This window comes from Chiloscyllium plagiosum, chromosome 38 (assembly GCF_004010195.1).
Source record: "Chiloscyllium plagiosum isolate BGI_BamShark_2017 chromosome 38, ASM401019v2, whole genome shotgun sequence".
Lineage (NCBI taxonomy): Eukaryota > Metazoa > Chordata > Chondrichthyes > Orectolobiformes > Hemiscylliidae > Chiloscyllium > Chiloscyllium plagiosum.
The window spans coordinates 20,688,954-20,716,796 of record NC_057747.1 but is presented as its reverse complement, the minus strand read 5'-3'; the positions used below and the strand labels follow the sequence as shown (position 1 = coordinate 20,716,796).

The 27,843-nt window shown below is 42.4% G+C and overlaps 1 protein-coding gene across 9 annotated transcripts in view; it reads right to left on the bottom strand.

The window, feature by feature from the left end:
- camk2g2 (calcium/calmodulin-dependent protein kinase (CaM kinase) II gamma 2) overlaps positions 1-27,843 on the bottom strand; it is a 359,232-nt gene that overhangs the window by 80,309 nt on the left and 251,080 nt on the right. For all 9 annotated transcript variants that reach the window (XM_043679064.1, XM_043679069.1, XM_043679065.1 and 6 more), the window contains exons 6-11: positions 27,020-27,092; positions 24,233-24,335; positions 13,650-13,733; positions 11,596-11,690; positions 3,460-3,582; positions 1,774-1,857 (exon numbers count right to left, since the gene is read on the bottom strand). In XM_043679064.1, the coding sequence (XP_043534999.1) occupies positions 1,774-1,857; positions 3,460-3,582; positions 11,596-11,690; positions 13,650-13,733; positions 24,233-24,335; positions 27,020-27,092 (562 nt within the window). The remainder of the gene's footprint in view (positions 1-1,773; positions 1,858-3,459; positions 3,583-11,595; positions 11,691-13,649; positions 13,734-24,232; positions 24,336-27,019; positions 27,093-27,843) is intronic.

The window sequence follows — 27,843 nt, the reverse complement described above, 5'->3', positions numbered from 1 at the left end:
TTTTTGAAAGTCACCATACAAAGTAAATTCTTTGATACAAATCAAAAGCCTGAGCTGGAACTAATTAAAGAGTTTCACTTTACTTTTTTTCAAAAAAAATTCATTGCAATATCCTATTCTGACTCTTGTATCTTCAATCTTGTAGATGATATTTTATCAGTTATCATTCATTAGAATGAATTCTGAGTAAATATGTAATGAAGCGGACCTATTTCTTGTACCTAATAATGTCAGACCCATTACCAGGCTGTATTGGGATGGTAGGAATTGTTGGATTAAAAGTAGTGAAGGTCCATCTAGATTACCTTCTGTTGTTTGCAATGGAATTTTTGAATAACCAAGGCAATCAAAATGATCTGCTTCTACAGTCTCCTGGGAACCTGCTCCATTTGCCAGCTGGAATTTTTTTTACTACAGATGATTTGGGGGTAAAGTTATCCTTACAGCTTTTAATCACTTCCCTATTTCTCCAAAGCCATTGATTTTGAGCTTAGACGGCCTACATCCAGGAGTTGTTTGAAGAACAGGAACAAGGTCCTCCTTCAACATTCTCAAAGGAATATGCTCATCAAGGATCATCGAATAACTATTGTGATCAGGAATTCTCATTCCACCCTCTCCCCATCAACGAAACTCAATTTTAGTCTCATTACTGATGGGGGTCAGAATTGGCCTTGGAGCCCTGAGGTTCCAAATATCTCAGCTACTTGCTAGATATATGTATATAAGCAGCTGTACTAGCTGAAGGTGTGATATTACTTTTACCATTTCAAAAGCGATCCCTAAAATCACTGCCTATTTAAAACAAAAAGATACTAATGGATTACTTTCCTCTTATCATTGTAGATTAGCCATACCGCTTGAATCTTAAACATCCAAAATTTGTGCCACTGATCAGAAGTGTTGCTTAATTTATCCTTTGACATGACTGAAACTCTGCTTTCAAATTAGTTCAAGTGCATGAAATCTTTTTACTATGGGACATGTGCTAGAAGTTCTTGAGACAGAAACAGCTGTGTATGTAGCAAGAGACATTTAGAATTAGGCTGTACGATTAGGTTGGTCAATTCTTTCTCTCCTCCTCTCACCAGACTTGCCCTGCTGGTATATGTGAGTATGGTAGCTTCAAGTGGACAAAATGCATAATGCCATTTACACTACAAGTTTAAAATAAAGGAATTAAACTGCATAGTAGACAAGTCATCTCAAAATCTAAAAGTGAAATGATCAGACAATGGGGGAAGACCTAAATGGAACACAGTGGGCAAGTTTAATTATTCATGGACAGATTGTGTATGACAAAATGACTATTTACCCCGCAGCCTTTGCCTGGAGTCATGCACGATCATAATGTTCCTCAATAAGGCAACTGTTACAGTGGGCACATGAGTATTTTAACTGTTGGAGGAGTTGGATAACTTGCTCAAAAGGTACTCTTAAGTGATTTGCAATTATCGAATTTGACACAATTTTATAGACAGATTAATATATTGTTCTTCCTCCACTACGTGATAGGTCCTGAAATCTCTCAGAGCATGCTGGGAAGAATATGAAGACATCATGTATGTGTGTTGTAAATGTCACAAAAGAAAACTCTGAAAACCGATACTCTGGTTAGCAATACATCTATCACAAAATAACATGCCTGGGTTTCAGGTTAACTGAGCTATGTTCCGTCATTTGATGACACATTTAAATACTTTATAATGATCTGCTCCTTCATCTTCCGCTGTTTTCTATGGTCTCATGGATATAGTATAACCTTGAGCTTACCTTCAGCTTTCTTCTGGCATTGAACTTCCTCAAACATTCGACAGTTTCTTGACGATGCATCATTGATGCTACAGTAGAACGTTGCTGAAAAAATATCAAGTGATATTTGATTCAGTATACATCAAAATGATCATCGATTAAAACAGAAAAAGTTGAGTCATATTGGACTTGAAACATAAACTGTTTCATGATCCACAGATGCTGCCAGACCTGCTGAGATTTTTCCAGCACTTTCTTCAAATTTCTAGCAGTATTTTCTTTCTATGTTGGTTTTTATTTGACATTCCAAGGAGCAGGAGAGTGTCAGAGGGGAGGGCGGAGTGGATAGGTGGAAGGAAGATGAACAGTAGGACAATTCAAGAGGCCGGTGCCCTGTTGGAGGATTGCATCCGGGATAAGGTGGGGGAGGGGAGATGAGGAAACTGGTGAAACCGACATTGATCCCGTGTAGTTGGAGGGTCCCAAGGCAGAAGATGTGGCGTTCTTCCTCCAGGCATTGAGTGACTCCAGGCATTGGCGGTGGAGGCGGCCCAGGACTTGCACGTCCTTGGTGAGTGGGAGGGGGAGTTGAAGTGTTTGGCCACGGTGTAGTGGGGTTGCTTATTGTGTGCGTCTTAGATGTTCTCTGAAACAGTTCACAGAACAATTCAGAATATCTTGACAACCATTTGTAATCATCAATGCAACTGAAGGTGTGCACAGCCCTGAATATTTGAAACAAACACAGGGACTGCTGAAGAAAATCTGTGTCTGGCAGCATCAATGGAGAGAGAAGCAGAGATGATGCTTCGAGTCCACATGACTCTACTTCAGACTGCATCTTTAAGATTTTCATGCACTTTTATGGCATGGTGGTATCTTTGGCTAAAAACAGCATTTGTTGCCCATCCTGGTTGCTTTTGAGAAGATAGTGGTGAGCTGACTATGGAGTGTAGCTCCACCTCAGTGTTTTAGGGAGGGGGGTCCAGGTCTTTGGACCAGCAGAAAGTATGGAATCAGTGATAAAAGTTCTATTTTTTTGTTAACTGGAAGGTGATTTATTTGGAAGATGTCTTCATTGGCTTGACTGGAGGTCAGCCAAAGGAAAGATGTTAACCTTGAAGGGATGCAGAAAAAATTTACAAGAATGTTGCCAGGGCTGGAGGGCTTGAGCTATAGGAAGAGGCTGAACAGGCTGGGGCTGTTTTCCCCTGGAGTGTCGGAGGCTGAGGGGTGACCTTAAAGAGGTTTATAAAATCATGAGAGGCATTGATCGGGTGAATTGTCAAGGTCTTTTCCTCAGGGTAGGGGAGTCCAAAACTAGAGGCCATAGGTTTAAGGTGAGAGGGGAAAGATTTAAAAGGGACAGAAGAGGTAACCCTTTCATGCAGCGGGTGGCATGTATGGAATGAGCTCCCAGAGAAGGTGGTGATGGTTGGTACAATTACAGCATTTAAAAGGGATCTGGATGGGTACATAAATAGGAAGGGTTTGGAAGGATATGGGACAAATGTTGGCAAATAAGACGATACATTTAGGATATTGGATCTGTATGGATAAGTTGGACCAAAGAGTCTGATTCCATGCTGTACATGTCTATGACTCTACGACATCGATCATAATACAGGGTCAGTAACAACGCAAATTAAAGTGGGTGCAGAACAAAATTCACTATTTTAAAATGTAAAGGTAGTATCTTGTACTTACGCAAACCCATGGGTGTTTCAGGGCCTCTGTTGCAGTTATCCTTTTGGCTGGATTGATAGTCAGCATCTGATTGATCAGATTTTTGGCTTCCGGGGTGACAGTGTCCCACTCTGGAGAGGGAAACTATAAAGAGATGGAATATAATTGAGTGTGAATCTTTTCCTGCTCAGTGACATTCTGGGTTAAAAAAAAAATCATGGATAACAAGCATCATGTGCATAAGTTGAAAGTGAATGATCAAAGATAACCCAGAAGTTATTACTGCACCGAAGGTCATTTGGTCCATTGAATCAATGCCAGATGAGTGAGGTGGAGAGTTGAGCACAGCAATGAACTGGAATATCCTACTTCTCTCTCAGCCATATATTTTTAAAGGACTTGGGCTCAATCCCATCTGCTCCAGATGTGTGTCATAACATCTCTGAACACGTTGCTTAGAAAATATCAACCTAAATTTGAATCTAGTTCAAACGGATACATTTAGAATTCAGCCTCTACGGGGATTCTGGTGAATATGTCGGTGAGGTCTTTGCCTTTTGTCTACTTGTTTGTATTGAGCGAAGGAAGTGTGAAAGGAGACAGGACAATGAAGAGTTGAGAAAGTGGGGGAGGTATAGTTCAAACTGATGTCTTACATTGACTGAGGGATCATTGTGGTTCCACTAACACAGGCTATTGGGGTGGTTCACAGTCAAACTCCTTTGACTGCACAGAGCAGGCTGCCCTTTGAGAGATCTGCACAGGAATATGGGAGTGTGGTGGAGATAGGTCTCTGGAACATACTGTCCTGAAGTGCAGTGGAGGAAAGCTCAACTGGGGCACTCAAGACAGGCATTAAATGATTACAGCAGAACTTTGATTATCTGAACAAGAGGGGCGGGGAGTTTATTTTGGATAATCGATCTGATTGTGAACAAGTAGCAATTTATGAGTGCCAGTTATCCGAACACTTCTCGGTTATCTGGTAATTCATGCCATAATGCCGTTAACTGATCACTGTATGCTGTGTTGCCTAATGCCGTTTTTGCGAGATCTTGTTCGGATAAATCCTAAGTTCGGATAATTGATGTTCAGATAATTGAGGTTGTACTGTATTTAAATAGAAACAACTTACAGGGAGATTAGCATAAACAAGAATGCTCAGAGAGCTAGTACAAATACAATGAGCCAAATGGCCTCTCTCTGCTCCGTAACAATTCTGCGATCCCAACACGGGGCAATAGTTAGCATGCTCACTGATTTGTGAAACTGCAGCTCCATTCAAGTAGAATGGCTTAATGTCTCAGAGGAGTGAAACGGACAGGTAATTCTTTGTGACACAGAGAAAGGTACAGGTAAGAGAAACATTTTGCTCTTATCAAAATACCAGACAGAAATTTGAATTAATTATGTCTTTCTCCAGCGTGGCTATTTCTTCACATTTTTCTCCTAAGCGCTGTTGTCGGCTTGCCAAATATTGCTGCTTAGAGAAAAAAATTAGAAAGGACTGCTGCCAAAGACATCAGGAAAATTGATACATCTTTGTTGGATTGGTACTTTAACCCACTTCTGTGAAAATAGGTTAGTACCTGCCTTACAACAACAGACAGAAGGTCACACAAATGTGCTAACTATTATTCGATCATCTCATCTGCAGTCATTTCTAGATTTGTGTATATGTTTTAAATTCTTTGCCCGATTGCACAGCGGGAGAAAATAATTTGTTCCTTTTCTTCACTTTTTAAGCCTCTGCCCAGCTTGACCTTTCCCTCTGAGCATCAGTTTCACTGCCAACAAAAAGCCTTTGCATTCGCCCCTTAGATTGCAGCAAGAATTTCTGCCAACATCGTAACATCCTGACCAAATTGGGAATGATTTGAGAGCAATGGGCCGAGGTGTGGGAATGCTCACTGAAGGACATTATCTGTCTGCATGTCAGTGTCGAGCTGACCCTGTGAGAGGAGAAAACACAAGAGTGCTACAGTGACACCTCATTCACAAGTTCACCATTCCCTGACAAAGGGCTGAAAATCCTGTGGGACTGCAGTGCTGTAGCACTGCAATGCGCTTCTAGATTACAGAGCAATAGCTAGAGGTTGCTTTTAATTTTAAAAATAACCCTTGGTTTCTCACTTTTATTACATACATTTTTTCCCCCTAAAACCGTTCCACTAACTAAAAATGAATAAGTGAAACATATACAAGACCAGTAAGACAAAGTTCTGGATACAGCAGCACTCCACTGGTATTAATTAGATAAATAATTAGCACGCAAGGTATTAATTAGATAAAAGAGTGAGAGAGGGTAAATCAACAAGAGAGTCCAAAGATGTGGCAGTCAGTTGGATTGGTCATGCTGAAGCACCCCATGGAGTCCACAGATGAGCAGTTTAGGAGGATTAGCCATGGGAAATGCTGGGTTACAGGGATAATGCGGAGGTGGGGTGGTCTGCGTCAGGCTGGAAAACTCTTCTGAGTTTTGGTACAGACGGGGATGAGCCAAATGGGCTATTTCCGCACTGTAGGGATTCTAGGGTTCCAGGTTGCTTTGTGGAGATATTGGGTCTTTCCCACATTTCATGTGGAATTTCAAATTTAATGCTAATCTCACTCTTTGGGCTCCTTCTCTGCAGCAGTAACATTGTATTTCTCGCTCTGTTCTATTACCCTGATGCATTTTGTATGGTATGAGCTGCCTGTACTGCATGCAAAACAAAACTTTTCACTGTACTGAGGTACATGTGACAAAAATAAATCAAATCAAAGAACTATGTGCGCATTACATTATAGGAAACAATATTACTCTCAAATAATTACTGAATAATATTACTGAAGTAAGCACCAAAGATGATTCTGGGTACAATGACTTTGAAATGTGAGGGAGCAACTGCAATTTGGCTCATTATCCTTGTGAAAGCCTTAAGGATGATCCAGCAATATTTTTTAAGACAGTGACAATGCCACCACTGAATAATGGTTAACAATAGCAAAAATATTTAAATACAATTAAAAATTCAAGTAATTCAGAGGGATTTTGCTAAGGGCAGATGACTGGTGGGGGAGGTTACTGTAGAGGGTCTCTCAAGTAGGCTTAGAAAATTCTAGAGATAGAATGATTGATAGGGTTGAGTGATGCCTGTTCATTCTGATGATCCAGTCCTCTTACAAAGAAAAAGTATTAAAATTTACTGAATGATGGTCTAACCATTTGGGATTCAGAATGATTTATAAGGCAATCCATGTAATTTGTAGCAAATTTTGAAGTAATCTTTCATTTTTTGCAATTATAATATGTCATTAATTCATCTTAATAATACACACTGCGTAAATCAATTTTCAAAAATCTAATTTGTTCAGTATGTATCAGATAAATGCAATTTTAAATGTATGTTTTTACTGCATTAGAAAGGATTATGGGAGAAAGTGAGGACTGCAGATGTTGGAGCCCAGAGTCGAGAGTGTAGTGCTGGAAAAGCACAGCAGGTCAGGCAGCATCCGAGGAGCAGGAGAATCGATATTTCAGGCATAAGACCTTCATCAGGAAATAGGCTTGAGAGCCGAAGGGCTGACAGATAAATGGGAAGGGGGTGGGTTTGGGGGAAGGTAGCTGGGAAAGCGATAGGTGGATGAAGGTGAGGGAGAAGATGATAGGTCAGAGGGAGGAGTGATGGACAGGTCCAGAGGGCAGTGCAGAGTGGGAGGCTTGGGATAATGTTGGGGTGAGGGGAAATGAGGAAGCTATTGAAGTCCACATTTATCCCGTGTGGTTGCAGGGTCCCAAGGCAGAACATGAGGTGTTCCTCCTCCAGGCGTCAGGTGGTAACAGTTTGACAATGGAGGAGGCCCAAGACCTGCATGTCCTTGATGGGGTGGGAGGGGGAGTTGAAGAGTAGCCACGGGGCGGTAGGGTTGGTGGGTGCGGGTGTCCCAGAGATGTTCTCTGAAATGATCCGCAAGAAGGCATTCGTCTGCCTTATGTAGAGAAAATCACACTGGGTGCAATGGACGCAGTAGATGACATTGGTAGAGGTACAAGTAAATTTCTGACGGATGTGGAAGGATCCCTTGGGGCCTTGGACTGAGGTGAGAGGAGTGGTGTGGGCATGCGTTTTGCACTTGCTGCGGTGGCAGGGAAAGGTGCCAGGAGTGGGGCGTGGACCTGTTGAGGGAGTCGTGGAGAGAATGGTGTTTTTGGAACGCTGATAGGGGTAGGGAGGGAAATATACTTCAGGTGTGGGGTCCGTTTGGAGGTGGCGGAAATGGCGGAGGATGATGCATTGTATGCGGAGGTTGGTGGGGTGGAAGGTGAGGACCAGGGGGTTCTGTTCTTGTTGTGTTGGGAAGGGTAGGGTTCAAGGGCAGTGGTGAGTGAAATGAAGGAGATGCGCTAGAGGACATCGTCAACCACTTGGGAAGGGAATTTGCAATCGTGGAAGAAGGGGGCCATCTGGGACTTTCTGAGGTAGAATTGGTCATCCTGGGAACAGTTGTGGCAGAGACGGAGGAATTGGGAATAAGGAATGGCATTTTTATAGGAGGTAGGGTGGGAGGAGGTGTAGTCTAGGTAGCTGTGGGAGTCGGTGGGCTTGTAGTATATGTCTGTGGTTAGTCGGTCACCAGAGACGGTGATGGAGAGGTCCAGGAAGGGGAGGGAGGTGTCCGAGATGGTCCAAGTGAATTTGAGGTCGGGGGGTGGAAGGTGTTGGTAAAGTTGATGAACTGTTCAACCTCCTCGTGGGAACATGAGGTGGCGCTGATACAGTCATCAATGTATAGGAGGAACAGGTGGGGGGTGGTGCCGGTGTAACTGTGGAAGATGGACTGTTCCACATATCTGACAAACAGGCAGGCAACAACTTCTCCTTCCAATCCTCCCATTTCCGCCAAACCAAAGGGGTAGCCATGGGCACCCGCATGGGACCCAGCTATGCCTGCCTGTTTGTCGATGCCCTCCAGCACATCTCCTCCACTTCACACACCACCACCCTTGAACCCTACCCCTCCCAATGCAACAAAGACAGACTCCCTGGTCCTCACCTTCCACCTCACCAACCTCCGCATACAACACATCAGCCTCCGCCACCTCCAAAAGGACCCCACTACCAGAGATATATTTCCCTCCCCACCCCATTCCATCTGCGACTCCTTCGTTCAGTCCACATGGATGCAGTAGATGACATTGGTAGAGGTACAGGTAACCTTCTGACGGATGTGGAAGGATCCCTTGGACAGAGGTCATGGGAGTGGTGTCGGCGTGCACACACCACTCCTGGCACCTATCCCTACCACCACAGGACGTGCAAAACCTGCACTCACACTACACCCCTCACCTTTGCCGAAGGCCCCAAGGGATCCTTCCATATCTGTCAGAAATTTACCTGTACCTCTTCCAATGTCATCTACTGCATCCATTGCACCCAGTGTAGTCTTCTTTACATCGGGGAGACAGGACACCTTCTTGCGGATTGTTTCAGAGAACACCTCTGGGACACCCATACCCACCAACCCCACCGCCCCATGGCTGAACATTTCAACTCCTCCTTCCACTCCATCAAGGACATGCAGGTCCTGGACCTCCTCCACTGCCAAACCGTTACTACCCAATGCCTGAAGGAGGAATGCCTCAAATTCTGCCTTGGCACCCTGCAATCACACAGCTTCCTCATTTCCCCTCCCTCCACATTATCCCAGTCGCAAGTCTCCAACTCGCCACCACACTCCGGACAAATCCATCACTGCCCTCCCTCTTACCTATCACCTTCTCCCTCACCTTCATCTACCTATTGCTTTCCCAGCTACCTTTCCCCCCCAACTCCAACACCCTCCATTTATCTTTCAGCCCTGACCCACAAGCCTCATTCCTGATGAAGGGCTATTCCCAAAACATTGATTCTCCTGCTCCTCAGATGCTACCTGACCTGTTGTGCTTTTCCAGCATTACACTTTTGACTGGAAAGGAATATACTTTTTCTTGCCTCAGAACAACTGAAAATGCGGCATTAATGATTATACGTGGCACTTGCAAAGTCAGATAAATCATATGGCTGATGAATAACGACATTTTTCCAGTTTCCTGTGGCAGGAGTGAATAATCTAAACCCTTGCCAACTGCTCAGTTTTGTTTTAAGTGACTTGACATTAGGAAAACAGATTATAACAAACAAAAATTGAAACATGCACTGAAAACAAATAGAGTCAACTCCTCTGTCTTGTGGTTAGGAGAGTATTGTGAGAAACAAAGGCCCACATTTTGAATTGAACTAGCTTTATTGTCACATGTACAGACAAATTGTACAATATAAAGTTCACGGTCACTGCAATACAGCGCCACCGTAGATACAAAGGTACAGATGCTTAAGATCAAATTCTTAAGAAACAAAAAAAAATTAGTCAAGAAATAAATGCCCCAGAATTAAAGGTCCTGTGAATAAATTCGAAAAATAAGGAAGTTAAAAAGTTCAGAATATCTGACAAAATCTGAGAGAACTGCAGACACTGCAAATCAGGAACAAAAGCAGAAATTGACAGAAAGATTCAGCAGGTCTGGCAGCATCGATGGAGAGAAATCAGAGTTAATGTTTTGGGTCCGGTGACTCTTCCTTTGAAACTTCTGTTTTTCTCAGACTCTCAGTTTTAAATGTGCCTTTTTATTGCACTAGAAAGGAATATACTTTTTCTTGCCTCAGAACAACTGAAAATGGGGCATTAATGATTATACATGGCACTTGCAAAGTCAGATAAATAATGGCTGATGAATAATGACATTTTTTCAGTTTTTCGACCCCGTTCATGTGATACCTAGTCTCAAGGGAGACCTCCACTGCCTCTATGCTGCCTGTGCTGGACCCACCAACATAGAAGTCACCCCACTTTAGGCATATTTTGTTGGGATTATGGCCCACAGTTATTCTGGTTTGACGAGCTTTGCTTAGAATAACCTCATCGGCTAAGTGGACAAATGTCACTTTAATACAGGCGGTGCCATTCTGAGGAATACTGTAAGAGTAAGGCAGAGAGTGATCTTTATTCTGTGTCTCACCACACCACAGCGAACCTGGCAGGCACTCAGTGGCCTATTGTGACAATGATAGTACAGCACATGGGACCTTGAGGTGCAAGGGCTAACTTTAAACCTCAACTGACATATGGCATTAAATTCACACGTAGGAATGATGGGTAGGATACAGGGTAGGACTTGTATGAATGATGGGTAGGATACAGGGCAGGACTTGTATGAATGATGGGTAGGATACAGGGTAGGACTTGTATGAATGATGGGTTAGGATACAGGGTAGGACTTGTATGAATGATGGGTAGGACTTCAGTTAGGTGGAAAGACTGCAGAAGCTGGAATTATTCTGAAAACAATACAATTATAGAGAAATTTAATAGAAAAATATAAAATTATGAGTGTTTTGAAAAGAGTACATTTGGAGAAACTGTTTTCACTGGCAATTTGAAGATCTACACAAGATATTGGCAGAAGAACCAAGGGTTGGATGAAGAGAATTTCTTAAATGCAGCCAATTGCTAAGATCTGGAGCAGTGCACAGATGGAGGCTAGTTCTATTCTAGGCAGGTTCCAAGGTGAATTGGAAGGCAACCTGAAAAAAGAAGCCAAAAACGCAGGAACAACCAGAAAAAGTGCAGGAGAGTGAATGTAATTGAATAACTTGTTCAGAGGGGCAGCATTGGTTTTGATGGGCTGAATGTTGACCTTCTGTGCTTTATGATTCTCTGATGTCTCAGCTTATTCATTTTCATGAGCTTTAAGAATGGTGTGCCAAATTGTTTGAAAACACGAGCAAAATTTCCATTCATAAAATTTTATGTTGAACCCAGAGGGAGAAAGGACAATTGCTTCCAACTGGTGAGGCTGACTGAACAACTTTATAACAATGTGACCCCTATGAGTTATAGTAAGCTGCATAGTCACCTCTTATATCATTTACAGGCTGCACATTTAAAATATGTTTTATTAATAACCCGGAGATTTTATTTATGACAACAACTGCAGAGACATGATCAGCCTCTCTCCTGCTCCCAGATCAGTAATACAGGATTTTAAGACCCAAAAAATAATTTACAGTTCTATCAGATTAAGAAACGCCAGTCTCGGAAGATAAGACAATCAACCTGAAGTTTGCTTCTACTCACATCATAAGCGCCGGCTTTAATTTGTTGATAGAGCTTATGCTGGTCCTCATCCCAAAAGGGAGGATAGCCAACTAATAATATGTAGAGAATGACGCCTGAAATAAATTACAAATGAATAGCAATGTGTGAGCATTAATCTGTCAGACAGAACTCATCAAGTTACATCTTGCTGCCTTATTTTATATGCTTCACCTCTGTGTTTCCCACTATCAAGAATCACAGATTGGGGCTGCACACGTAAAGTGTCCATGGTTCCATACAGTGGACATGCCAAGAGTTCATGTGGGCGTAAGTGGGTGAGGGGACTGTTTTTCTCAGTTGAGTGGAACACTCGTGCCCAGAGAGATGGTGGAGATGAATAACTTTAAGGGCAGAGATAGATAAAAACAGAACGAGTGACGCTAGGGGTAGGCAGGAACGTGGATCTGAGGATCAGAACAGTTAAGAATGGCAGAGCAGGTTGGACGGGGCAAATAGCCTACTCATTTATCGAATTTGAAACTTTTTATTAGCGATTTTTGAGAAGATTTGTGGCTCAAGTTGATGATAAGTATGTAAGTTAGCTTGCTGAGCTTGAAGGTTTGTTTTCAGATGTTTTGTCACCACACTAGGTAAATAGGGTTTAAATCGATGTGTTTATTGATGCAGTTCTGGTTAGAATGCCATGCCTCTAAGAACTCTTGTGCATGCCTTTGTTTCACCTGTCCTAGGATGTTTAAAAGATACCATACATTTACAAGATACCATGCAAGAACTGTAAAATACACCACATCAGACAAACAAGCAGGATACTTGCCACCAGGATACATGAATACCAGCTGGCCACCAAAAGACAGGACCCACTATCACTAGTTTCTATACATACAGATAAAAAAGGACACCACTTTGACTGGGACAACACAAACATCCTAGAAGAGGCAAAACAAAGGCATGCACGAGAATTCTTAGAGGCATTGCATTCTAACCACAATTCCATCAATTAAGATCCTATCTACCTTCCCATGAAAAAAACCCAGAAATGACATCATCCACCTTAAGAAACGAAGATCTATAAATAGAGAGGTGGGACATACCACCAGCACTTCACTGGAGGCTCTCACTGATGATGTTACCTAGTATGGTGACGAAATGTCTTAAAAAAACCTTCAAGCACAGCGAGCTAACTTCCATACTTATTGAAAGTTTTTATGTGTGGATATAAATTAAAACTCTTGCCCTACTCTGAACAACACGGGAGTTAATTCAGGGCTTCCAAAAACGTTTCCAATTTGTTTTAACCAGCTTGTGAATCAACCCACCCTTAGTGTAGTTGCCAAAAACCCAGAGACCAAAGGCTAGCTCTGTTTATGAGAGAGAGATTACTGGTGGTGGTTTAACCAGAGGGTCACTGTGCCTCAGGTGAAGGAGAATCCTTCATGGTAAACCCAGGTGGTGTGGGAATTGAACCCATGGTGTTGGCAACATGCCACGTTGCAAATCAGCTATCCAGCCACCCTCAACCACCCAGGTAAATAGTGCGGTGTAGAAGGCATATGGCGTATTGGCTTTTATTGGTAGAGGAATTGAGTTCCGGAGTCCTGAGGTCATGTTGCAGTTGTATAAGAATCTGGTGCGGCCACATCTGGAGTATTGTGTGCAGTTTTGGTCGCCATACTATAGGAAGGATGTCAGCTATTACGAGGGGGCATAGCTTTAAATTAAGGGGGTTAGGTATAGGACAGATGTTAGGGGTAGGTTCTTTACTCAGCGAGTCGTGAGTTCATGGAATGCCCTGCCAGTAGCAGTGGTGGACTCTCCCTCATTATGGACATTTAAGCAGGTATTGGATAGGCAAATGGAGGATAGTGGGCTAGTGTAGGTTAGGTGGGCTTGGATCGGTGCAACATCGAGGGCCGAAGGGCCTGTACTGCGCTGTATTCTTCTATGTTCAATGTTCTAACCCATCATTCAAAGCCGCACGAGTGCCTGTGGAAGTTACCGGGGACAGTCAAGCTATCTTTGAAGATCCATTACCTCCAAACCCTCTGGGTTACATTGCAGACAGTTTCACTCACCGCATGCCCAGATGTCAACTGGTTTTCCATATGGATCTTTTCTCAAAACCTCTGGGGACAGATAACCAGGAGTACCTGCGAACCCTGTGGGATTAAGTATCCAGCTGTGATATTCCATTCCTTAACATTGAAGCATTTGCTCAAAATTGCAACAAATCAGTGCCATGTCATAGAACGCAACACCAGAATTAAACTCGTTTCTCTTTTGGCACACTGCCTATTGCTCTCCCTCAAAGTCAATGATCAGGGCATCAAATAAAGACAAACTATTTGGGCTTGATCCAAACAAGGTACTTGTCAATTTAGTGGACGAGCTCATTACCAAGACTTCTCAATGATGAGGTACAGTGAAATACAGTGACTGCTATATTGATATGTCCTTCACTGTGTGGGTTCAGCTCATCAGAAAATATGGTAAAGTAAAAGGTATTGAGGGTTTGGAATCAGAATAGAATCTATCAGTGACCTGATGCAAGGAAAGAAAAAAACAAAACAGAAGCATAGTTTTTGATAAACATCCTTTTGTAACATGGAAAATAAGGGCAAGAGCAGGGAATTTTGATTGAAGAATAAGGGCATCAGAGATAGTTCTCCAAGAATGCTCTGAAATAAAATCATGAGATTTTTTATGTCCACTTAAAAGCACAGAAAACAGGAGCAGGAGTAGGCCATTCGGCCCTTCGAGCCTGCTTCACCACTCAAAAGATCATGACTGATCATCAACATAGTTCCTCACACCCTTTGATCCCTTTAGCCCCAAGAACGACATCGAACTACTCCTTGAAAACATTCAATGTTTTGGCCTCAAATGCTTTCTATGGCAGTGAATTCCACAGGCTCACCACTCTCTGCGCGAAAAAATCTCTCCTCATCTCAGTCCTAAATTGATACAGATGAAAAAGTAGGTGTTAATGGTAGGTGTGAGTCGCAAAAAGAAAAGTAGGTCAGCTGTGCTGACAGCAAACTCACACAAATAACACACTGATGGGAGGGAGTGGGTGTGATCAAAATATAAGACAGCTAAAGGAAAATTCTTTTAATGCTGCACACCGGTACATTGTGGATTGTTGTCTCGACTGAAAGGATGGGAGAAGAAGATTTAATCATATTTGCACTCCCACACAAATTAGGAAAAAATGTCAGTGGGGATAAAGTGAGTTATGGAGGAGGGGGGTGGACACAGTGGGTAGAATGACCTCCTTGCATTTTCAATACATTTGTTCATGGGCTGTGGGCATCGCTGACTGGCCAGCATCTGTTACCCATTCTCCAGAAGATGGTGGTGAGCTGCCATCTTGAAGAATAGGGGCATCATAGATAATGTGTGGATATGCACAGAGCTGTTCAAGAGGGAATTCTGGAATTTTGACCCAGCACCAGTGAAGGGACAGCAATGTCTTTCCAGAGCAGAATGGAAATTGACTTACATACAAAGAGGAGCTACAGGACAGACTAACATATGTGTGTCTCAAATCCAGGACTACATGGTCATGGCTTTTAAAGAATGTAGGGAAATACATGGAGGAAGATAGTTGTAAAAAAGCTGATAGTCAAGGCATCAGAACACCAGACATGATGGGCTGAATGTCCACTAGGTGGTATTATCACTAAACTATTAACTCAGAAACTCAGCTAATGTTCTGGGGACCTGGGTTCGAACCTCACCGTGGCAGATGGTGAAATTTGAATTCAGTGAAGAATCTGTAATTAAGGGTCTAATGATAACCATGAAACCACTGTTGATTGTCAGAAAAACTCATTTGGTTCACTAATGCTTCTTAAGGAAGAAAGCTGCTGCCCTTACCTGGTCTGGGGCTACATGTGAATTCAAACTTTCAGCAATGTGGCTGCAATCAGGGATGGGCAATAAATGCTGGCTTCAGCTACAGGTGCCCACATCCCATGAGTGAATTAAAGAAGTTCTGAGTCTGAACGTAGTGCATTCAGAAAGTTGAAAGAAGAAGCTTGAGACACAAGGTCACGTAAAGGTCTCAAGATTCTATGACACTTAGCAATCTTGGATTATTATTGTAAACCCTTTAAACTTGCCCATTACCTGTGAAAGCTAAAAGTGTCAATCTACGATCGGCACATACAAAAGCAATATGGACCATTATGCTGACAGGCAATGAGTAATAACCAGGTTATGCACCCGCAGCTTTACAGAAGTCATTAAATATTAATTAAACCCATTTAGAAATAAATGTGAGAAACTGGTGACAGAGTTAGACAGATGCATTAGATTTAATGTTTAAAGTGGCAGCTGAGAGTGAGCTGGCCTTGATCTGAAGATGCCCCAACAGTGTCAAACCACTGTGGTAAATAAACAGATATACAAATGCATTTTGAGGCATTTTTGGTGGAATACACTGGGAGAACTAGCCCCACTGGCAGGAATTTCAGTAACTACAACAAGACAGATGTACAGTGATTGCTAAAAGAACAGGGAGAGAAGGAGAGAATGAGGAGCTTTTTTTATACACAGTGAATTCTGAGCTGAAATACACTGCATTTAAGATGGATCTAAAGGGAACTGGATAAGTATCTGGCAGAGGGATATAGCGATCCTGTTTTGGGAAAGGCAGGAACGTGGGTCTAATTGGATAGACTTTACAAGGAGCCAGCCCACCAGATAATCTCCTTCCCATGCCTCAAGCTGTCCATCTGAACTCTGGGGACACAGGTTCGAATCCTGCTGTGGCAGATGGTGGAATCTGAATTCAATACAAAACAAATCTGGAATTAAGAGTCTGATAATGATCATAAAACCACTGGCAATTGTCAGTAAAATCCATCTTATTCACTAACATCCTTTAGGGAAGGAAGCTGCTGTCTTTAACCAGTTTAGCCAACATGGGCCATTGCAGACCCACAGCAAACTGGGTGACTCATAGCTGCCCTCTGGGCAATTAGGGACAGGCAATACATGGTTTAGCCAGTGACACCCTCATCCCAGGAGTGAATAAAAAGGGTTGAGAGCGGCCAATGGAGAGGCCGATGAAGAGGAATCAATTCCATCCCTCAGAGACCTCGCTCTATTTAATTCTTTCAGAGGATGAGTGAAAGCTCTGAAGAGTTGTGCTTCAGTAACCATGTTTGCTGAAGGCAAGTGGACCCTGAAACAAATAGGGAAACGTCAACTTTCAGAACTAAACCAGACTGTTTATGGGTCACAGTTTGCAAGCATTAGTCTTAGCCATCAGATGCAGCTAGAGTCTGCGCAACATAGGCCACATTTATATTTTTAAAAATTCGCTCATGTGACATAGGCATTGTTAGAACCCTTATTGACCCTCACTACTTGTCCTTGAGAAGGTGATGGTGGAGCTGCCTTCTTGAACCACTGCAGTCCATGTGCTGTAGTAGGGAATAAAGGAGAATAAGCAGCTCTTGTCAGAGTCGGGGGAGACAGGGACATAAGGAATCGGAGCAGGAGTAGGCCATCTGGCCTGTCAAGGCAGAGGTAGGTATTGCAGTTGCTGGAGATTAGAGTCAAGATTTGAGCAGTGCTGGAAAAGCACAGCAGGTCAGGCAGCATCCGAAGAGCGGGAAAATCGATGTTTCGGGCAAAAGCCCTTTATCTGGCATGTCAAGCCTGCTCCATCATTCAACAAGATCACGGCTGATCTTTTCGTGGACTTATCCACCCGATCTCCATTCCCTTAATTCCCTTACTGTTCAAAAATCTATCTTTGCCATAAAAACATTCAACCTGGCAGCACTCAAGTGCTTCACTGGGCAGGGAATTCCACAGATTCACAACCCTTTCGAAGAAGAAGTTCCTCCTCATCTCAGTCCTAAACCTGCTCCTCCTTAGTTTGAGGCTATGCCCCCTAGATCTAGAACAGGGTGACTAGACAAAAGGGAGAGGGAAAAGATAAAGGGGACAGCGGTGTGGTTTTGCTTTCACTTAGTATGAAGCTCTGTCTCCTAGAGACTGCACGCCTGATGATTTGAATGCAGTGTGCAGATTAATGCAGGGATGTACTAATCCAAAGCTATTTCAGAGAGCCATTAAAAGGTGAACAGTGTAGACACATTTGAGGAGAAGCCAGCTAAGTACATGAAAAATAAAGAAATATCAAGTTATATCAATAGGGTGAAATGAAATAGGTTGAGAGCAGGTTCCTTTGGAGAATGGACACTGGTTTAGGTCAGGTGGACTGAATGGCCAGTTTCTATACTACAAATCCTTAATCCAAAGGGCAGAGAACACACCTTTACCCATCAAGCTCTGGAAATGAACTTTGTGCGATTCAGAGTCATAGAGTCCTACAGCACAGAGACAGGCCCTTTGGCCCAAACTGGTCCATTCTGACCAAATGTCCATCAATGCTAACCCTATTTCTCTACACTTGGCCCATATCCGTCTAATCCTTTCCTATCCAAGTATTTGTCCAAATGCCTTTTAAATGTTGATAATGTACATGTCTCAACCACTTCTGCTGGCAGCTCATTCCATTTGCATACCACCCTCTGTGTGAAAAAAGTTGCCCCTCAGGTTCCCTTTTAATCTTTCCCCTCTAATCTTAAAACTGATGTCCTCTATTCCTCGATTTCCCAACCCTGGGAAAAAGACGGAGTGCGTTCACCCTATCCATGCCTCTCATGATCTTACACACTTCTACAAAGTCCTCCCCCAGTTTCCTATGCTCTGAAGAAATAAGTCCTAGCTCATCCAACCTCTCCTTATAACTCAGACCATTGAGTCCTGGCAACATCCTTGTAAACTTCTTCTGCACTCTTTCCAGTTTAATAACATCCTTCCTATAGGAAGGTGACCAAAACTGAACATAATACTCCAAATGTGGCCTCACCAACGTCCTGTATAACTGCAACATAACTTCTCAATTCTATACTCAATGCCCTGACTGAAGAAGGCCATTGGTCAATGCCTCCACTAAAGTAGCACTCAGGCTGTGATAGTTACCAGTGATGGGTCACTCATAACATCTTCATTCCATTGTAAAGCCCAATAGTTCCCTTCTCTTGCTCCTGGAAATTAATTGAAAGTAATATTCTGGATTCACTTGTGTATTTCCTTAACTCTCTTAAATCCCTCATCTTTTGGACACTTCTTTGACAGGCACCAAAGCTTTTCCACATTTTTCTGTCTTTCTTCAAAACAACTTGCATTTAAAAGTGTTGAGAAACATGAGAAGTGTGAATGGACAAAACTAACTCAAAGCTGTTGACAATGGAGATCAATGCCTTCTTTCTGCACTTGTTCCCAAACTGCTACAGGACGAGATTAGGCATCATGTTGTGTCCCATGCAGCATATGGCATGACCTCATGTCTATATTTAATTGTAGGGGACAACAGTCAACACTCATGCCTTTTTCCATGTGTACAAATTGTGCCAGGCTTTCAGTCTGTGGTTTAGTTAAATTACAAGCTACATACCATTCTATGTAGCTTGTAATTAGTCTTTCATTAGTCATTCATTGGATGTGACAAGGCTAGTGCTTATTGCTTAGCCCTCATTGTCTTTGAGAAGGTGGTGGTCATAACTGAGTGACTTACTGAACCAGTTCAGAATGCTCTGGGTCTTGAGTTACATATAGGCCAGATCAGAAAAAGGTGGCAAGATTTCCTTCCTGATCAGTCAGTAGTAAACCAGATGGGTTTTTAAAACAATCCTGTAGGTTCACGGCCACAGTTACTGATATTGGCGTTTCATTCCTGAATTATTTAATAAATTGAATTTAAATTCTCCAGTTGAGGTGATGGGATTTGAATTCATGCGTCCGGACCATAACCAAAGTGCTTTTTTTAAATTCTCTTTTGGTATGTGGATGTTACTGGCTGGGCTAGTATTTATCGCCTGTCCCTAGCTGCCCTTGAGAAGTTGGTGATGAGCTGCCTCTTGAACTGCTGCACTCCATGTGCTGTAGGTAGGTCCAAATGCCCTGAGGGAGGGAATTCCAGGATTTTGGCCCAGTGACACTGAACGAGTGGAGATATATTTCCAAGTCAGGGTGGTGAATCGCTTGGAGGGGAACTGGCAGGTGGTGGTGTCCTTCTACATGGAAGTGCTCATGAGTTTGAAAGGTGCTGTCTAAGGATCTTCGGTGAATATCTACCATGCATCTTGCAGATAGTATACACTGCTGCGACTGAGCGTCGGTGGTGGACAGAATAGATTTTTGTGGATGTGGTGCCAATCCAGTAGGCTGCTTTGTCCTGGATGATGTCAAGGTTCTTGAGTATTGCTGGAGGTGCACCCATCCAGACAATTGGGGAGGAATTCATCACAGACCTGTTTTATGCCTTGTAGATGGTGGACAGGCTTTGGGGAATCAGGCGGTGAGTTACCTCTTGCAGTATTCCTAGCTCTGACCTGATCTTCTAGCGATTGTGTTTAACGTCCATTTGAGTTTCTGGTCAATGGTAAACCCCAGAGTGTTGTTAGTGGGGGAATTCAACAAGGGCACCATGATATTCATACAGTCTAATCTCACCAATATTCTTGAATATGCAAAGCTAGTGCTACTCTGAATGCTGTTAAAGTAATTACAGCTTCAACTATGATGTGTTTTGACAGCTTTAGCAGATGGAAGATGGTGCATTTGGCACAATTACAGTGTTGGCCAAATCTCCACGAGATGCTGTTACAGTAAGTTAAAGCCTTATAAACCATGATTGGGAATGGGACTATATAACTGCCCATTTGCACCTTGTCAACTTGCTGGGATATTGAATCCTGTGGCCAGTTGTTAGTATTAGGAGCTGCCACTTGAAAAATCCTGTGCTCGTTATCAGCATCTTTGATGAGCAACACTAAATCTTTTTTTTTAAAAAACAGTTTTGTAATACATTCAGCTGCACAACTGTTGTGACAAGTGAGGGAGTATTAAATTAAACGTTTCTTTGCAAAAATATGACAACTGGTTTAAATCCAGTTAATTGAACCAGGAGGAAAGGCTCACATTTATATAATGCCTTATCCCACGCCCAAAACATCTTGAACAGTGAATTACACTGAAATGCAGAGCCTTCTGCAGTATGAGAAACTATTACAGTCCTATCATGCACAGTAAGATCCCAAAACACCAGGAATGAAATGTATTAGGGAGGAATGTTGGAGAAGACACAAGGTGAACTTCCAGTTGCAAATTTGAGTATCTCCGGTGGGATCTATGCAAAGTAGGCACGTAATCTCGGTTTGATCTCTCAGACAGGAGAGTTACCTCTCTGATAGTGCAGCACACCCTCAGTACTGCATTGCAGTCACCATTTGAGTTTTGGAGTCATATCTGGGAGTGGGATTCTAATCCAAATGCTTTAGACTCAATCTCGACACAGCTTCCAACAGAACCCAGGGTGACACTCAATGGCATGCTTCCTGCAGTCTTCCACCTGTTAAAACTAATGGAAGGCATTCCCATTCTGTACAGTCTATGGGAGCATTACTGCTGACTCCTTTACATTTGCTCAGTAGCGATATAAAAGCAACAACTGCTGGAGACAGTGTGTTGAGAATGAGCTGATGAGATTGCACTGTGCCATGGGTTGGCATAACAAGGCATTGTACTCTCCATTATCTGGCACAACATGGGATTGCACTCACCATTATCTTGTACAATATGGGATTGCACTGTGCGATGGATAGGGCATTCAAATATTGCAGCTTAAACCTGTCCTGGATAATCTTAATGAATATGAATGGGGAAAGGAGCTCACAGCATTAATAACACTTTGGATAAAATTCCAGTCCATCAACACAGTCAAGAAACAATGGCATGATGCGTGGCCAAAACAACTTTGGCCAGTCCTTCAAGCCTGAGCCAGATTACTGAGCTGCCTTCAGTGTTACAGCTCATGACAGTGGATCTCTAACTCCCTACAGCTTAACCACCTTGGAGAGGCCAAAAAAAAAACCATGAATTCAAAGCAAGTTGAGGGCAAAGAACGCACGCATGCCATCCTTGGGTGAGCTCTCTTTCTCTCCAACTAGCAAGCAGGCCTAGTTGCAAAGTGTAATATTGTAAAATTGTAACACTTTCAACACCCGCCATGGATGAAATTACTAATTTTGTGTAATGCATGGACCAAAGTGTGAACCATACTCAACCACAGTGCTCAGCTTCTCATTGAGTCACAGGGGAATTGCCCCATCAAAGAATTTAATTAAAGATTTAATTAGCATTAATACTTCCAATTTCAATAATGGTGTTTAATTCAATTACAAACAGCATAAGCTTCTTCACTCTGGGACAAATAATATGGAAATATAATCCCATCATTAATTCTCATACAAGATGAGCAAAGGCCAAACAGGTTGAGATCCTACTCACTGGAGTTTAGGTGAAAGAGATGTGATCACATTGAAACTTATAGGATTCTAAAGGGGCTTGACAGGATAAATGCTGAGAAGATGCTTCCCCTCATGAGAGAATCTACAGCCAGAGGGTATGGTCTCAGAATAAAGGGATGCCAATATAAGACTGAGATGAGGAGGATTTTCTTCTCTCTGAGCATTGAGTGTCTTAGGAACTCCTTGCCACAGAAAGCTGTGGGTGCAGAGTTCTTGTGTATATTTAAGGCTGAAGTAGATAGATTCTTGATCAGTCGGGGATCAAGAGTTATGAGGAAAATGCTGAAAGGTAGATTTGAGGAACATTGGATCAGCGATGATCCTAACGAATGGCACAGCAGGTTCAAGGGGCCAAATGGCCTTTACCTGTTCCTTTTTTTAAAATGGACATATGATTACAAGTGTCCATTAAAAATGCTTCTACTTCAGGAAATGGCAATGTCAACTCAAGGTTTTCCTGTGGAGTTTGTTCCTGGTAAGCCAGGGGGACTTGACAATTTGAAATGGAGGCTGACCCTATCTGAATGAGGAGCATCTGTCCCACAAGTCAGACCAACACTTGTTTGTACATCACCTCACCGCCACCCTGCCCCCACCCCTTACTGGGCTAGTCTACCCACATGATGCAGCCATAATGTGGCAATTTTCAGCCACTCTTTACCAGCACGTTCATCCTCTGGCCTCCAATCCTTGAAGGGTGTTCGTGGTGGGTGCAGAGGCAAGTGGTAGGGGTAGGAAATGTGCAGGAGCACCACTACCTCCATGTTTCTTTCCAAATGAGCTTCTTAACTGCTGCTGGGCCAAAATCCAGGAGCCACTTTACAAGACTGCAGGACCCAAATGCTTGCAATGATCCAAAATAGTCACCCATCCCAGGAGGAGAATGTGGGCATGGTCCACTTCCTGTGTGCAGATCGTGTGCTGTGTATCGTCTTTCAGGGAGGATAGAGTCAGGAATCTGTTGGTTGTTGGGTCACCAATGAGATGCCAGTCCTTTACGGTGCATGCAAATACTGTTATAAAGCACAGTGGGCTCGACAACTTCAGAAAATGTTAAATATTTTGTTGCAAGACTGACAGCAGGCCCCAAGCAAACTGTCACCTCTCTTTGCCAGTATCAGTGGGTTACAGTGTATTGGCAGCATTGACTATCCCTGGAACTTGGGTTAGATCACAGAATGACAATGATTCTCAGTCCAAAAGGACACAAACCCAGTATTTCACTGGAAGTTTGTTTTGGAAGTCACTATTCAATGACACTCCAATTTCTGTAAAGTGTCCAGGACTAAGCAAATTTAGGCTTGGTCTTTTAATCTTTGTGACCTTATTTCTTTGCAGGATACAAAGGATAGGTATATGTATAAGAAGGGTTTAGAGGGATCTGGGCCAAGTGGTGGTAAATTGGACTAGATTAGTTCAGGATATCTGGTCGGCATGGTTGAGTTGGACCGAAGGGTCTGTTTCCATGCCGTACATCTCTATGACTCTAAATCCATACACGCACCCTATTAAATTAGTGCATATTCGTTAAAGATATATAATAATTGCTAGAACATCAGCACAATTTGTTGCATCCTGGAGCCAAAATGCTCACTGTATGGTAAGTAAATAATGGCTATCATTTCAATTTTTACATGTACCTACAAATAGCATAGCACAGAAGGAGGGCATTTATCCCATTGAATCTGCACCACGTTTATATATTGTGCTACAATTTCTGCTGTCTGTATGCATGTCCTGTCAGAAATCTTACTTCCTGATAACCATCTTTCCCATGTCAACTTTTTCTACTATACCCTTCTGTGTCTGTATAAAATAACAGCCTATGTAAACTCTACACAGTGTCACTGGGCTCTCCATCCACTGGTGGTGCTGCATGAAAGCAACTTAGCCTCTACTGCTGAGAAACCTCTTGGCACCAACCAGCTCCAAAGTTTTCGCCCAGTCCTTTGACATTTAACTATAAAATAAAAACAAAGTTGAAGCATCATTTATATCATAAGAATGTCAGAATTTACGTTTGGGGACTGAAAAGTATCCACAAATCTTGGCCCAATTATTAACCCTTCCTCTAACCCCATCTCACCTGAAGACTACACTTGGTCTATATTCTTCAGGTGCCCCACCACAGCATGTTGACTAGAGCTAACCTATAAAATGATAGATAGAGTATTACAACTGTATTGTAATCCTCAGCAAAAGCTCATTCTACAAGTGACAGCCACACGTCACTCCAACAAATCCACAAATGTTCAGGGTCTTACCGAACCATGCCTGCTGGTCTCCCTGGACTTCGATTGCCAGTCCGAAATCGGCCAACTTCACCGCTGCATTTTTACATTTACTGGCAAGTAGCAGGTTCTCTGGCTTTGGAGGTGGTGAACCAAAGCCGTTGTAGGAAAATTATGGAATTAATAAGAGAAGTAATTAATGACAAGTCAAAATACAAAGCAGGAGCTATAACGCTTGATAAATATGTATTGACAGTCAACACTAATGCATCACATCTTAAAATGGCTCAAACTTTATACCTGAACTTTGTAAAAGTTATCCAGTGCATTGGTTCAAAGTGTGCCCCTTTATTCTTTGATCCGTGGGCATTTAATTTTCTAATCATTGAATTAGTCAGAATGATCATTTTCTTTTGCCCATTTGTGACACATGCACCAATTTCCAAATTTTTTGTTCGGCTGGATACAGCCCAGTCCTGGCCTCGCCAGCACCAAAATGCAAAGATTGTGGTCAATTGAGCTTGCTCTGGCGATCATATGCCTTGACCAGCTGGTGCCTGGTGTGGTTGCCCCCACCAAACCTGAACGCCTTGGGATCTGGGCAATACCTCAAGCTGTGGCATGACTGTGAACCCACAATGCCCAATTCCCAGCAGCACCTTCCTCTCCCAAAACCCCCAGGCAGAAGGGGCAAGAAGAAATCGCTCAGCTTTGGGTTGCCAAACTTCCAAACCTATGAAACAAAACTGGAGGTCACACTGACCACTACAGCAGCTGATGACCTCACCCATGGTTACAAGATTCAGTTAACCCTTCGAATTCCAAATGTCTCTTTTGCAGCTGTTAGAATCAACACCACCCAACTATTTCCCACCCTCAGCTGCTATCTGTGGATTCTGGGAATTCTAACTCTCTCTGAGCTGATCCAGAACAGTGGCAAACAGAGCTATCTCACAAAAAATGGGACAATTTTGTAAACCCCACCCTCACTCTGCAACATTCTGTGAAGCTGAAGTCCTCAAATGGTTGATGCAATGAATAACAAAGGCTCTGACAACTGCAAAGCCAACACATGCACGCTAGGGGGCACAGCAGTAATACATTTGTACAAGCAAATAAACTGGGGTATGAGCTCACCTATTTCTTGTAAATGTCATTTTGTTGTTGAACAATGTGCAATTAAAAACTCAAATAATAATCCTGAGGTACTTTGAAGTGTTTTCTGCAACTTAACATTAAAGGGACGCTTCCAGAAATGTTACTTTTCCTTGCTTTAAATGTGCAAAAATATGAACTTACACCCATTTCTGTTCTCTCTGCAATAAACAGCTTGTTATGCTATGCCTGATAATTATACCCTGTTATGGTTCATTGCTGAAAAGCCTCACACTCATGAGTGCATTGCTCATTTTTATATAAAGCTGATTTGAAAATAGCCATGAATTTAAGTAACAACTTGTCACGTCACTCGGAATTACCTTGGACACACAGTGACCGTTGTTATGTAAGCTAAAGTGACAGCACTTTTTGTGAAAGACATTTTTATTAAAAGAGAAAGGTGAACCACAGCAAAGTTCAGGGCTAGTTAATTTGGTTTGTGGTTTCTTCAGGGAAGAATAATGGCCTTGAAATCTTCTTCAAAGCATGCCATGAGTCTACCTCAATTGCAGTGTAACATCTCTTCTGCAGGAAGATAACCTCAATCAGCACAAACACGATGGGAAGTGCCACAACTGGTTAATTGCAATAATATTTGATAGTCACTTTTGTGTACAGAATTATTTCTCAATTAAAAACACACAAAGCCCTTTGGACTCATCAGGACAAATGCAAGAAAATGCAAATTTCAACAGGGGACATAATTTGACAACCAATCAGCACCCGCTTTTTCGTGCAGTAAAAATTGCTGATCCCTTTGAAATTTAGTACTCTTGCATCTATCCTGCTAAGTGCAAAATGAAAAGTTTTAATGTTATGCATTGCTTTTTAGTAATAATGTTTGACTATAGAAATAATCATGTATGCTTTTAATTAGCTTATCATTGACTCATTATAAGTCACATCTGCCCCTGAAAGCATCTCAGAATTCATTTTATTCTCTGTGACGGAGAATAATGTCTGTTTCTTTTTTGCCAACTAGTAAGTAAATCCAGCAAATGTTGTACACCTTTTTGATCAATGCAGCACATGTTTTGGGTAAAAAGCACATGTTCAGTACAGCAATACAAATGCACTACAGTTGTATGCCAATGGGGTGACAACGCCAAATGAATAGAATTTTGGATTAATCAATTTAAAAGACACACAGAGTACATGCACATAAAATAAGCTTCCAGTACTTATGAGACAGTCCATCAAGGAATACAAAGCTAGGAAGCTCAGTCCTGTCCTGGTGCAGCTTACAAGACTGTTAAGTAATGAAGGGGCTATTATGAGGTATAAAACATGACAGTCTGTCCACCGAAGGAGGGAAGGCAATGGGACAGCTCTCCTGATTTATGTTGCTAATTGCTGCGTGTCTTCTGGAGTGTGAAATACAAGCCCAGACTGGCAGGAGAGCTACTTGGCCATTACTATTGATCCTGGTACAAGAAAGAGATATTAAGCATGTACATTGGGTGAGCCAGCATGCTGCATACAGTCAGCTGTCTGTCATGAAGTATAACTTATTGTGCCTGTGCGACCGTAACACAACCCATGCAGGAAATTTCAAGCCAAGGATTCTTTAACAATGCAGGGCAACAGATAACATGCAGTAAGGTTACGTTGTTTTCCAAACCAAACGATTGCATTCCTACGTCTTTATGAGGAGATACTGACCTTGAGATCTCTGTGCACTATGTCATGTTGGTGAATGTGACTAACACTCTCTAGAATCTGATGAATGCATTGACTGTAAAACAAGAGAGACAGGAGGGGATAAAGGGAAGGAGAAAAACGGGTGTGGGGGGGTTGTGTGGGGAGGATCAAAAGGGCAAGAGATAAGGAATGGGGAGAAGAAAGCAAAATTTTCATGAACATCAAGGTATTGCAGAGACAATAAACAGTCACAGTGTGAACAAAAGTGTACTCAGGACTCTTGGTCTTCAAAAAACAACTGATACCTGGTAACTGTAAACCTGAACAAACCCACTGAGAATCTGGTCTGCAGAACTGTTAGAGAAACAACAATCTTGCAATTATAAGACTCCTGTAAACTATTAATCTGCTGTTCATCACTACAGTTGACTATTCAGTGTTCCACTGCAGACATGGCCTGCTGGAGAAGCTCTGCTAATTTCTAGCTAATCTCTTACATGAAACATTGGGGTGCACAGCTCACACCTTTCTGCAGTTTGGACCATCGCTCCTTTTCCATCGAGAACACAGCAGGCAGTTTACAAAGATCAGAGCTTCGGCCAAAATGTTCACAGGTATTTAACCCGATGGAATTTCAAAGCATTGATAAATGGAGCTTTCTATGCGAAGGTGATTTTGAATGCAAGGAAGCTGGGAAGCAAATAGGCAAGTTACAGAATGTGGCAGATGTAATATAATATGGAGAAGTACAAGGCTATCCTCATTTTAAGAAAACAACAGGACATTTTTTAAGTGATGAGAGACTGGAAAGTGTCAGTAAGCAAAGGTACCTAGGTGTACTTGTA